Source organism: Mytilus galloprovincialis, chromosome 6 (assembly GCF_965363235.1).
Source record: "Mytilus galloprovincialis chromosome 6, xbMytGall1.hap1.1, whole genome shotgun sequence".
Classification (NCBI taxonomy): Eukaryota; Metazoa; Mollusca; class Bivalvia; order Mytilida; family Mytilidae; genus Mytilus; species Mytilus galloprovincialis.
The window spans coordinates 87,367,495-87,379,922 of NC_134843.1; the positions used below are offsets into that span (position 1 = coordinate 87,367,495).

At 30.7% G+C, this 12,428-nt stretch overlaps 1 protein-coding gene across 1 annotated transcript; it reads right to left on the reverse strand.

The window, feature by feature from the left end:
- Positions 1-268: 268 nt before the first annotated feature.
- LOC143078390 (uncharacterized) lies at positions 269-10,022 on the reverse strand. The gene is made up of 3 exons (XM_076253264.1): positions 9,956-10,022; positions 2,460-2,470; positions 269-446 (listed from the first exon to the last, which is right to left on the reverse strand). The coding sequence occupies exons 1-3, from the start codon at positions 10,020-10,022 to the stop codon at positions 309-311; spliced, it is 216 nt and encodes a 71-aa protein (XP_076109379.1). The 3' UTR covers positions 269-308.
- Positions 10,023-12,428: the final 2,406 nt, after the last annotated feature.

Below are 12,428 nucleotides of genomic sequence, written 5' to 3' on the forward strand. Positions count from 1 at the left end.
TTGTCAATTATAACTTTAAAACGGGGGTTTAAATTTTCATTTGGTAGTGTAGTGTTAAGTATGGGACAGTGGCGTAACTGTAAAATATATGAGCGAACTAAAGAAATCAGTTGAAAAAGGCTTAGCTAATCAGATGGATACAAATAGAAATACATGTAACAAATCACAGATTGAACTTGACCGGGTGCTTATACAAATTAATCAATCACAACAATTAAAAGTACATAAAAATTGAATTTAGAGGAAATAATAATAAAACTTTATTATCTATCTTTTATATCATTATTGATAGCTTATTTATTCCTCTATCAATATTTTCGTCCATATCGTCCTTTATTCCAGCCCTTGTTCCAACCTTTATTCCAACCATAACCTCTGGGATATCCATTGTATCCATATTTACCACCCTTGTAACGCCTTGGAGGACCATAGTATGGACCATCATACTGAAATAGTAATAACGATTACAGTAAGCATCAATTCTGATGTACACTCAATAAGGAAGACTATATTGTTCCACTAACAAAAGTGTCAAGGGTAGGGGTGAGGAGAAAATGACATATTCCTTGAAACAATGTCCTGTCAATACTGCAAAAAACGCATCACCCTATCATTGCTTTTCAATTCCAAGGACCTTAAAATATAAATTGTATCGCCATTTCTGTTAGATCGCTCAATAGCAATAGAAAGTTCGGACTTCAAAATTAAAAAAAAAAAATGTTTTTAAAATTTATACAGAAAATTTACTCTCTTTATATAAAGAAACATGACAAGATCATTTCTTAAAATACGAGAAAAATAGTATTTTTTCTTTAATATTGCCATTAAGTGCGTTGTTAAAATCATGCAATAGCAAACTTCGAATTGTTCACAAATCATTTCACACACTAAAGAGAGTAATAAATAAATATCAAATGAACGTAAAAAATATTTCAAAAAGAATATTTAGATAGTAAAATTGAGAATGGACATATATACCGATAGATTTATAATTATATAGCAGGATTTAAGCACACAAGACACAAAAATTGAGACATCAAGACATAATTACAACGGATGTGAACAACGTAAGGTCTAAATGTCGAGCATATGTGACCTATAAAATCACTGACCGACACCTTTTCAATGTAATCCAGGTGTTAAAAGTATAAAAAATGAAATGTCAATTATAAGTAAAGGTAAATTATTGTGTAGATTGTAGTGTGTCTTTTGGGGACTTTTGATGTATTCTATTTACTGTAGAATGTTATAAATATTTTATACGCAAACTCTGTCTGTGTAAATAATATGAATGTATAACTTATGTATGCAAAAAATATAAATAGATTTTTTTTTAATAGAGTCCACTGTTTGTCCCTGGACGATGGATCATTGTCAACACAGGGCCCCTTGTGTATACTTCCCTGGGTTATATAGGGTAATTATATTCAGGTGATTTTAAATAAATGTATTTCAAGTCTTTTTTTAAAAAAAAAGATCTACTTGTGGCAAAACATTTAGTTCAGAAAATTATTTCCTTCAATCACATTAAAATTTACAGATATTTTAAAGAAATCCTTAATGGTTTTGGTTATTGAATCATTGCGAGCCCACACCTTAACCAGAAATATTTAAAAATTATACATAGTTGCTATAAATTCATATAATTTAATTTTCGATGTAACGCGTTTTCTGATTGGCTTACGTTATTTTGTTATCAAAACATAGACATAATTTAGTCATGTGACCGTGACGTCATCAACGTTTTTTTATGGTTTTCTACGGTTTAAAATGGAATTTAGAATTAAATTATAAGAAATGACTGTAATATTTTTTCTGTCTATTCAAAATAACATAAAAAATGTGGTGCAAACTCTTAAATAACCCGCTACGCGCGTTATTCAGTGTGCACCAAATTTTTTATGTTATTTCCTCATAGACAGAAAAAATATTACAGTCATTCCTTAAATAAACAATCGCGGTGGGATTTGTGTTGCAAAGTTCTTAGTTTTCTACGTTGTGCCATGTGTACTAATATTTGTCTGTTTGTGTTTCTCTATTTCAGACATGGCGTTGTTAGTTTATTTTTGATCAATGAGTTTGAATGTCCCTCTTGTATCTTTCGCCCCTTTTCTCTCATATATGTGTTCCATATATATATATTGTTCATTTTACTTAATATTATTTACTGTGTAAAGCTACAACTTAATACGTTCATTACATTGTACGAAAAGTAAAATCACAAAAATACTGAACTCTCAAAACGGAAAATTCCTAATCAAATGCAAAATCAAAAGCTGAAACACATCAAACGAATGGATAACAATTGTCATATTTCTGACCTGGTACAGACATTTTCAAATGTAGAAAATGGTGGATTGAAGCTGGTTTCATAGCGCTCAACCTCTCACTTGTATGACAGTCGCATCAATATGTTACTGTCATATCATTCAAAAAGAACTACATGTACATGTACTTACAGCAGCTGCATCTGAAATAAAACATAAAGAATAACAATTTAGTTTCAATTATTATTAAAAAAATTTGTGTCTGGAAATGTCTTTAAAATTAAAAAAAATTATTATTAAGACATTGTCTTCATATGTGTATTGTAAGGTAATCTAATATACGAAAGAACATGTAAAACATGTAATACTATTTTTAATTAGGACACATAGCTATAATATATAAGATATGGTTTCAAACCCACTCTAATTGTTACTACATTTCATATTGATATGTTCTTGTTTCAAACACTGCCTTTTTTTTTGAAATATACGGATAATGCACCGACTATTAATTTTTAAGATTTAAGCGAAATCTCATATGCGTAATGTACGGAATATCGTGGAACATTTTGATGTATACTGTTATCAGTTATTATAAAGTTACTATAATTCAAAAATATAGAATAAATTTGAATAGTCTGTTTGACATTTAATATAGAGTCGTGAAAGAATTTAACAAAACCAGGTTGGTAATGAAAAATCTTCAAAGAATAAAATGAATATGGAATACATTAACAAAACTGGGTCGGTGGTGCGCACGACTCTTTTTTTTTTAAACTGGTGTGCACTGGAATAGATCTCCGGAAAACAAAAATAGTTATATAAAGATAGAACTCAAGGGGTTCCGTACATGACAAGTTTTTTTTAGTGTCCTCGGTGAAAAATATCACACAACTGGAGCAATAAATGATTTAAGACTCTTAACATATTTGTTAGCACTTTCTGCTCTTCAGTGAAAAAGCATTCAATATTTAATTTGATAAATGGCTTTGTCCTTTCAACATATAAATATTGAACACGGTAAAACCAATTAGCGTACAAATAAGTTTGAGAACATCCCTATAGCTTATCTATTTGATTTTTTGTCGAAGTCGTAATCCAACTCCTAGTATGACAGTTAGTGTAAATTTATGATAGTCGTAACATACTGTCCTTTTGTGTAACTTTGATTTCATATTCACTTGGATCTATATTAACCAGTCCCACGTTTATGGCTTCTAGTATTTCATTAAACGTTAAACAAGTATTAATATGTTTTGCTTTGAATGTTACAAGGGAGCAAAAGTTGGTGTCTTTTCTCTAGTATGTTGTGTATTGCTTTGATTTTTTCTCTGACTGTTTCTACAAAAAATGTCCCCTAAAGGCGATGCCTTTTTACAATTTCAGTCATTGATTCATTTGTAGATTTGTTTCTTTTCTATAGTATGTTGTTTTGATTTTTTCTCCGACTGTTTCTACAAAAAGTCCTATAAATGGTATGTCTTTTTTAAGGAGTTACAATTTCAGTCATTGTTCATTTGTAGATCGTGTCTTGCTGATATTTCCAATTAATATTTGAAAATATTTTTAATGCATGAAAAGTTTGAATACAAAAACGCGAAAGAATTGTAAAAATCGTCATTGAAGTACAAAATCCATAAAAAGGAGAAAATAAACGACTGTGAATGTCAGATTATTTGCAATTTAATTAAAAACCGATCTCTCATTGCTCCCGTTTTCTGATATGTCGCGTGGGAGATCTAACGAAACCCGCTTTGAGGTCACATGTGAGTGACCTCGTAGGTGTGTATTTTTCGGCCAATGAAATTGAGTCTTCCACGATCTTGAAAGTTTATCGTAAGGTAAAGGGATGTAACTCCTTTTATTTACGACGAAATTGTCAGTTAAAATAATTCAGAAACTTTTTTGATTGGCTTATAAATAGGTCGTCAACTCATTTGCATATCGTTATAAATCTCCCACGCGACATATCAGAAAACGGGAGCGATGAGAGATCGGTTTTTAATTAGATTGGATTATTTGTAGATCTTGATTTACTGATAAGGTTTCCTCTTAACGTTTTTCTCCATCTCTGTAATAGTGTTAAAGAGAATAGCTAAACATGAAAATAAATAGGTAAACGCCACAAGACAGATGGGATTTAAAATGGACATTAGGACGCCTTCAAAATTTCTTCACGTCAAATTTTATGAAATTGTAGTTGTTTTCAAGACAATAACACAAATGACATTTTAAATCTTAGTTCTATTTTTAACAATGTAGCCCATTTAAGTAAGCAGCCAGAGTATTCGGACATATATTTGAATAAAGATTTACCACTGATGGTTTTGACTTCGTACGTTTCCATAGGCCAAGTGGTTGCAGAGATGAAAATAAAAAAAGAACCTACGACATCGACGGAGGACGCCATTCAAATTATGAGAATTACACACTTGCACATTTGGTCAAAATAGCTTTTAAAATGAAATGCACAGCTAATTTAGCGTTACTGCTTTTCGACTAAAAAAACTGTATTTCTTGTCGGCCAGTATTTTTATATCTAAAAATCTTATAAAATAAAAATAAGAAGATGTGGTATCAGTGCAAAAAAAGAATCTGTCCTCGTGGACCTAATGTCATCATGACAATAAATAATAAAAAGATATCATATACTAGTACTGCAATAAACGGAAATACTGATTTACATGCTGCTGGCGTTGGGATAGGCACACACGGAATGTGACAGGCAAGCCTATTTAAACCGTTGATGGATTTAAATATAAATGAAAATGAATATTGTGAATATAAAATGTCAGCATGTGTTTTGAACAACTTCCTTGTAGAACTATAATATAACTATGCTATTACAATAGGTGGTTTATACATATATAAGTTACAAAATAATCATGATGTTAATATTGAATTATTATTTTCATACTGTAAAATCAAGCGAACACGTACATCTTGTAAATCATAATCCGCTTCAATGTTTTCTAGAAACTTTTAATTAACAACAGTGTATTCCAAAAATCTGTGCAAGACAGTTTAGTTCCAATAGTTGTAGCAAGCATGTTTTTTTATGGTCTTGCTACCTTTCATCGTAGCTTATAAATTTTGTGACTTTGTTAAATGCATCTATGCCAACGAACTGTGTATAAAATATCTATGGCAATGATGATAGTATTCACAAGGACATACTGACAAATGTTAAGCATTAAGCGATTGAAATTTTTAAAAAACAAATCCGGGTTACAAACTAAAATTTAGGGAAGCACATCAAATATAAGAGGAAAACAATGAAACACTAAAGTGCAACGAAAAATCTAACGACAATCAAACACACAGAAACGAACTATAAGATTACAATTGTCATTTTCCTGACTTGGTACAGGACATTTTTAGAAAACAAAATGGTTGTTTAAACCTGGTTAAGTTGCTAGCCCAACCTCCCGCTTTAATGGCAGTGTTTAATATAACACTAAAATGGCAACATTACATAACAGGACTACAATACAAATAAATGGAAGAACATACGGGACAGAGAAACACACAAATAAACAACACAATAGAAAATTACGAAATGCTAATACATATTATAGGTACCAGGCTTATAATACATCTTGTAAGACAATATTGATACTAAATTACAAATTTTATTGATGTTTTTGTTGTTTCAAGTTGTATCCAAGGAAAGCCACAAATACATTTCATGTATGCACTACCTTCAAAGATTTTTTTAAATATAGGTATTCTTATCCAATTTTGTCAAAACCTGCCAAAATAACAGTCTTTTGAAATCTTAAGATCTGTATTTTTACTTGTTAGCCAATATTTTGTTGAAACCTTTCGGATGCAGACTTCCGGGTAGGTGGACTGACAGACAGGGGTATAATCAACTATCCGTCACGGCGAGGGCTTTTTTCTCTCTAATTACTCATTTTTGTCGAGCCTTCGACTTTTGTCGAAAAGGCGAGACACAGCGATCCTACATTTTGTCGTAGTCGGCGGCGTCCAATATATTTCACTCTGTGGTTGAAGATTTTGAAATTTTTATAACTTTCTTAAACTATCCTGAATTACTACCAAACATGGACAGAAGCCTTTTGATTATCATAAGATAGTATCCAGAGGTAAATTTTGTAAAAACAAATTCTGCCAGGAAACATAACATTCACTCTGTGGTTAAATTTTTCAAAATTTGGGATACCTTTCTTAAACTATCCTGAATGTGTACCAAAATTGAACAGAAGCTTATTTATGATCAAAAGCTAGTATCTAGAAAAAAATAATTGTTAAAATTCTGTTCTGCAATTAGGTTTTTAAAACTTTTATTAGATTCATAAACTATCCTGGATTTTACAAAAAAGTTGATAGAATCTTCTTACAATCCAGATATAGTATCTAGAGGAACATTTTTATTATTTTTTTCCTTATTTTCAGCAAAAGTAGGCGAGACACTTGGTTCCACGGAACCTTTACATACGATTTTTTTCTCTCAGTTTTCCTAATGGGGTTCACATCTTTTATGCTATACCCTCGCCTCCTATGAGTGTTCCAAAACATAAAAGGAAAAATGTTATTAGTTATATTATTGTTATTCTTCCAGAATAAATATTATGAAATATTTGTTCAATTAGGAATGGTTGTAATGAAATTGTCTATCAGGGTAAAAATTTCGAAGGAGCGTTTGTTATAAGATATAAATATAAGCGGACATTATTACTAAGTACTTTAAACATAAGATTTAATCGACACACAGGTAATTTAAATCTTTAAATAATTTTTTAGCAAATTTCAATGAACACCTTTCTGTCATATGCAGAAATATTTGCACATTCTAATTTATCAAGTTTTTTCGCAGGAATTTCTAAAATCGAGCAAATCATATGCATTTGGCTATTCCATCTAGTAGCATAAGATGCTTGAAATCTCTTCAAATTCAGATGCAAATATAGACTTTAAAACATGGGAAACAATCTTAGAAACCTTGGCAATAACGTTTTGAAAAGTTTGACCATACTTCTCAAAAGCATCCTTTATACCAAACTGCGAACTGTGTGAGAAACACCGTTTATGCTTAAGAAAAGGATTTTCTATCTCTATTGTTCCCAGTTCAATATCACCATCTAAATTATCCTCATTGAGACAATTTTGATCATCAGGTTCAGTATATCCAGGTACTAAGAAATTGAAGGCCTTAACACTGTTTGAGGTATTGTCACTGGTCACGCAGAAAATTTGAACACTCAGATATTAAGTACTTTTCATACTCATGAAAGACATTCTCAGCAGTATGTCTACCCTTTGAACCATTTACAAGCATCCATTGCAGATTTAAATTTCCCAGTTTATAACATAATAAGCTGTTATGCCAGAAATCCTTTCATAGACCTGTTAGACCATAGGTCAACAGTGATACAAATGTGTCCAGCGTTTTAAGATTGCCGTGCAATAATTAACGTACTTCCTTGGCTTCAGTATGACTAGGTTTAGACGAGAGATGTTTTGTGCTTGGCAGGTTAAATTTGGGGTCAAGTTTTTCAACAAAGTTCCTAAAGTTTTGGCTTTCAACTGTAGCGAACGAAAGTAAATCACCGGCAATAAACTGAAACAATGCATCTGTAGCCTCTTTTTGCTTAGGATCATTTATATGATATTTCTGATTTCCAGTCTATTTAACAAAACCTATCACAGTTGATTGCTCTTCTGTCTTTGGTTTTAAGGTATCAATATCAATATATATATATATATATATATATATATATATATATATATATATATATATATATATATATATATATATATATATATATATATATATATAAACGAGTTTAAATTGAAAACTACGTTCAAACCTATGATTGCGTTGGATATAAACCGCAATTTTTATACGTGTGCATGTAAACAAATTTAGTTGTAGAAGGGTCTAAAAACAGCACAAACAACATTTTCCAAAAGACCAGGTCGAACAACTGATGTTCTTTATCCCTGCTGACTGCCAAATAAAATTGATCACAAGATGTAACAAAATGGATCTTAATATAAATTTAATACTAAACAGAAAAGAATTAACTTGTGGCCACGATGTTATGCCATTAACATACGGTGTCAATATTTTTTAGTACACCAGATCCGGATTTCGACAAGAAATGTCTCTTCAGTGATGTTAGGGATCGAAACGGTATTTGGAAGGCCATATAAAAAGTACCCTAATTTTTAGATAGACTCTTGAATTTTAAAGTCAATATAGGATGAACGGATCATATAAACCGGAGGGAAAATATGATACAAGCCCAAACGGGAAAATATAAACGAGTCTAAATTGAAAACTACGTTCAAACCTATGATTGCGTTGGATAAAAACCGCAATTTTTATACGTGTGCATGTAAAACAAATTTCGTTGTAGAAGGGTCTAAAAACAGCACAAACAACATTTTCCAAAAGACCAAAAAAGTGAAAAAGTATATTTAAACAAAACGCATTTGATTAACAGATCGAACAACTGATGTTCTTTATCCCTGCTGACTGCCAAATAAAATTGATCACAAGATGTAACAAAATGGATCTTAATATAAATTTAATACTAAACAGAAAAGAATTAACTTGTGGCCACGATGTTATGCCACAAAAATACGGTGTCAATATTTTTTAGTACACCAGATCCGGATTTCGACAATAAATGTCTCTTCAGTGATGTTATGGATCGAAACGGTATATATATATATATATATATATATATCTGTCTTTTCTCTTAAAGGGAATTACAGAGATGTAGTTTAATACATATTTTAACTTAATGTTAACTTTTCTTTTATAAAAATACATTTTTTTTTTTAATTTCAATCAGAACATTTACTAATCTTTCCTAATTATGTAATAAAAATAAAGCTTAGTTTGTGACAAAGTAACAAATGGAGAAAGATTGATTGTAAAACAAACAAATTAGTGTTTTTTGACAATGTTCAATTATCTGTTATTTAGTCAAGACAAGATATTCATTCAGCTTTTGACAACAATGGAACACTTTTACAGTATATCTTTTCATATATAATTTTGTTTATGCAAGAAAATGCAGGAAATAGAACGAAATAGAAATACATTAAAAAGTAAAATCACAAAAATACTGAACTTAGAGGAAAATCAATTCGGAAAGTCCATAATTACATGGCAAAAAAGATAACTCAGTCTGTCTGATATACAGTGTTGTTTTATTCTTTTAAAATTGTAATTTGAACATTCTAGTATTTTATACTAATTTTATTTTATTTTTTTAATGTATATACATGTGAAATATTAATGACATTTTAATACAATATCTTAATTATGGAAAATCTTACCTTAAGATGAGTTACAAAGTTTGATGTTATCTTTAGACTACCAGATATATTAGAAAAGCATTGTTTGCATTTTGCCTTGAACTTTGTTTTCCTGTCATCAATACTTCCAGGAAAGTCAAAATGATATAGAGAGTTTCACATGTCTCTTCAAAATAACAAACTCTACTGCAAAGTGATAACTGTTCACGAAATTAGATGACATATTTTTTTCAAGTTCTACCTGGGGCAAGGATTAAACACCTAATTCCCTCTAGTGATTTAAGTAAAGGCTAGGTGAGCTATACAAGGCAGGTTATATAAAAATCTTCAAAGAATAAAAAGAATATGTAATACATTAACAATTCTTTTATGCCAGTCATAATTTTACTTACCACTTTGAACAACAAATGATCCAATAAGGACTAAAGCCACCAACACTGCGACACTGATATTCTTCATTGTTTTCTATTCAAACTGTTTGCAGAAAGGAGCTGATTACTGAGAATTACCCTGTATTAATGCTGACGATCATCTCCTCTATATATATACTTTGTTCAATCCACTCACTTGAGATATGGTAATCAAGGGGAAAGCATAATCACACACATTTTTTCTGTTACAATAAGATTAAAATGTATGATATAATGTCAGTGCATTACATAATCCGTATACATAGTCAAATCATGTGCAAGAATGGAAATTGAAAAAGAAGAAATCAAAGAAATGTAGATTGTTTCAACATTATAATTTATTTTAAGGGAATTTACTGTTGTAACAAATGAAATAGATTTATTTTCAAACAAAAGCAATGCTAAATCAGAACATTATTTTGATACTTCATCTTTAAAGTGATTAAAAAAAATATATAAAAAGCACATTATCATGATTATGTTGAGTGTTGTCCAGCGAGTATTTCATTAAACGTTAAAAAGTATTAACATGTTTTGCTGAGAATGTTACAAGGATGCAATCTCGTTGATGTCATTTCTTTAGCATGTTGTTTATTGCTTTGACTTTTTCTCCTGACTCTTTCTTCCGAAAGTCCATTAAAGGCTATGCGTTTTTTTAGGTAGTTACTATTTCGGTCATTGATTCATTTGTAGTTCGTGCTATTGCCTCATTATATTTTAAAATCTTTTTAAATACAAGAAAATGCAAGAAAATTTCAGTACAAAATCCCCAAAAAGGAGATAATTAAAAGACTGTTAATGTTAAATAATTTGTAGATCCTAACTCCATATTTTTTCCACTTGAAGTTTTTCTCCATCTTTTTAAGTGTTAAAGATTAAAAAAAATTCATTAAACGTCGCCAGACAAATGTAATATAAAGTGGACAGTAGGACACCTTCAAATTTCTGTCCGTCAAATGTCCTGAATCTATAACAGTGTTTCAAGATAATAACACAAATGACATTTTAAATCTTAGTTATATTTTTACCATGTCGCATATATAAATTAGCGGCTTGAGTCGTGGGGCACATTTTTGTTAAAATTAGATTAACCTTGCAATGATGGTTTTGTCTTAGTTCCGTTCCATAGGCCCAGTGGTTGCAGAGACAACAACAGACGACGCCAATTAAATTATTGCACACATGAATATTTGGTCGAAATACTAGAAGCTTAAAATTATTTGCACAGCTAATCTAGCGTTACTGCTTTTTAACTTCCTAAAATCTGTATTTCTTAGTAATTGTAGCTAGTAATTTCATATTTTAAAATCTTTTAAAATAAAAAAAAAAGAAGATGTGGTATGAGTGCCAATGATACATCTCTCCAACGAAAACTAATGACAAAGAAGTTAAAAATTGTAGTCACAACGATGAATAAATCTCATCTGGCATAGTCAGCTATAGAAGGAAAATGATTATGAATGAAAGAAAAAAGTATTATTAACTGCAATAAACGACAAACACTGGTTTACAGGTTACTTGTTTTGAGACAAAGACCTACGGAATGTGACAGGCAAACTTATATGAACAGTTAATGGGGTTAACTGTACATGAAAAGAGAAATTGTGAATATAAAATATGGCTAATTTCCTTGCAATGTCTTATGCATTTCTATTAAAGTCCCTTACGTTTATTACTGATTCAACAATGCATGATTTGTAGTGAACTTTATATTCATACTGTAAAATCAAGCGAACACATAATAATAATTTGCGGGGGTGTTTTCGCAAAATTTTTATTCTATTAGTTACTAAATGCAGTATTTTGAAATCTTTAGCTCTGTATTTTGTATTCACTTGCTCATAATATGTCCTTATTTTATGGAAACCTTTCGAGTGCTGACGGGTGTACCTAAACCACCGTTATTTGGCTCCAATTGCGTTCCATTATTTAGAAGTCAGCTTTGCTTTATGCAGTAGGGGAAACTCTTTTTCTTAATGCAAGCGCCATCTTGATGCTCGGAAAAATCTCTTCCTGTTTACAAAAAGGTTGATCTAGCGGATCGTACATCAGAATGACAAGTAACTCAGCCACATAATATTTGATAACATGATCTTGCGATCTATCTATATGACAATACTCATCGCACCGAAAAAACTATCTAAATCAGACGATCAAAAAGTTGTGCTATTGAAATCTATTTAAAGAAAATCGCAAGGGTACTTACGATTTCAACTTTTTTCAAGAAAATGACATGGAAAGTTAAATTATTCTATTTTTTTACATTATCCCGTACTCATGGTGTTTTAAGTTCTAATACTCGATATTGGAAGACAAACAATAACTCAAATTATAAAATAACGAGTTTTGCAGTTCCATGTTGACATTGTTGTTGTTCTACTGATATGCTAATCAAACACCACGTCAGAAATTATTTACCACACAGTCATTCCGAATCCTCAAAATAGTTCCTACT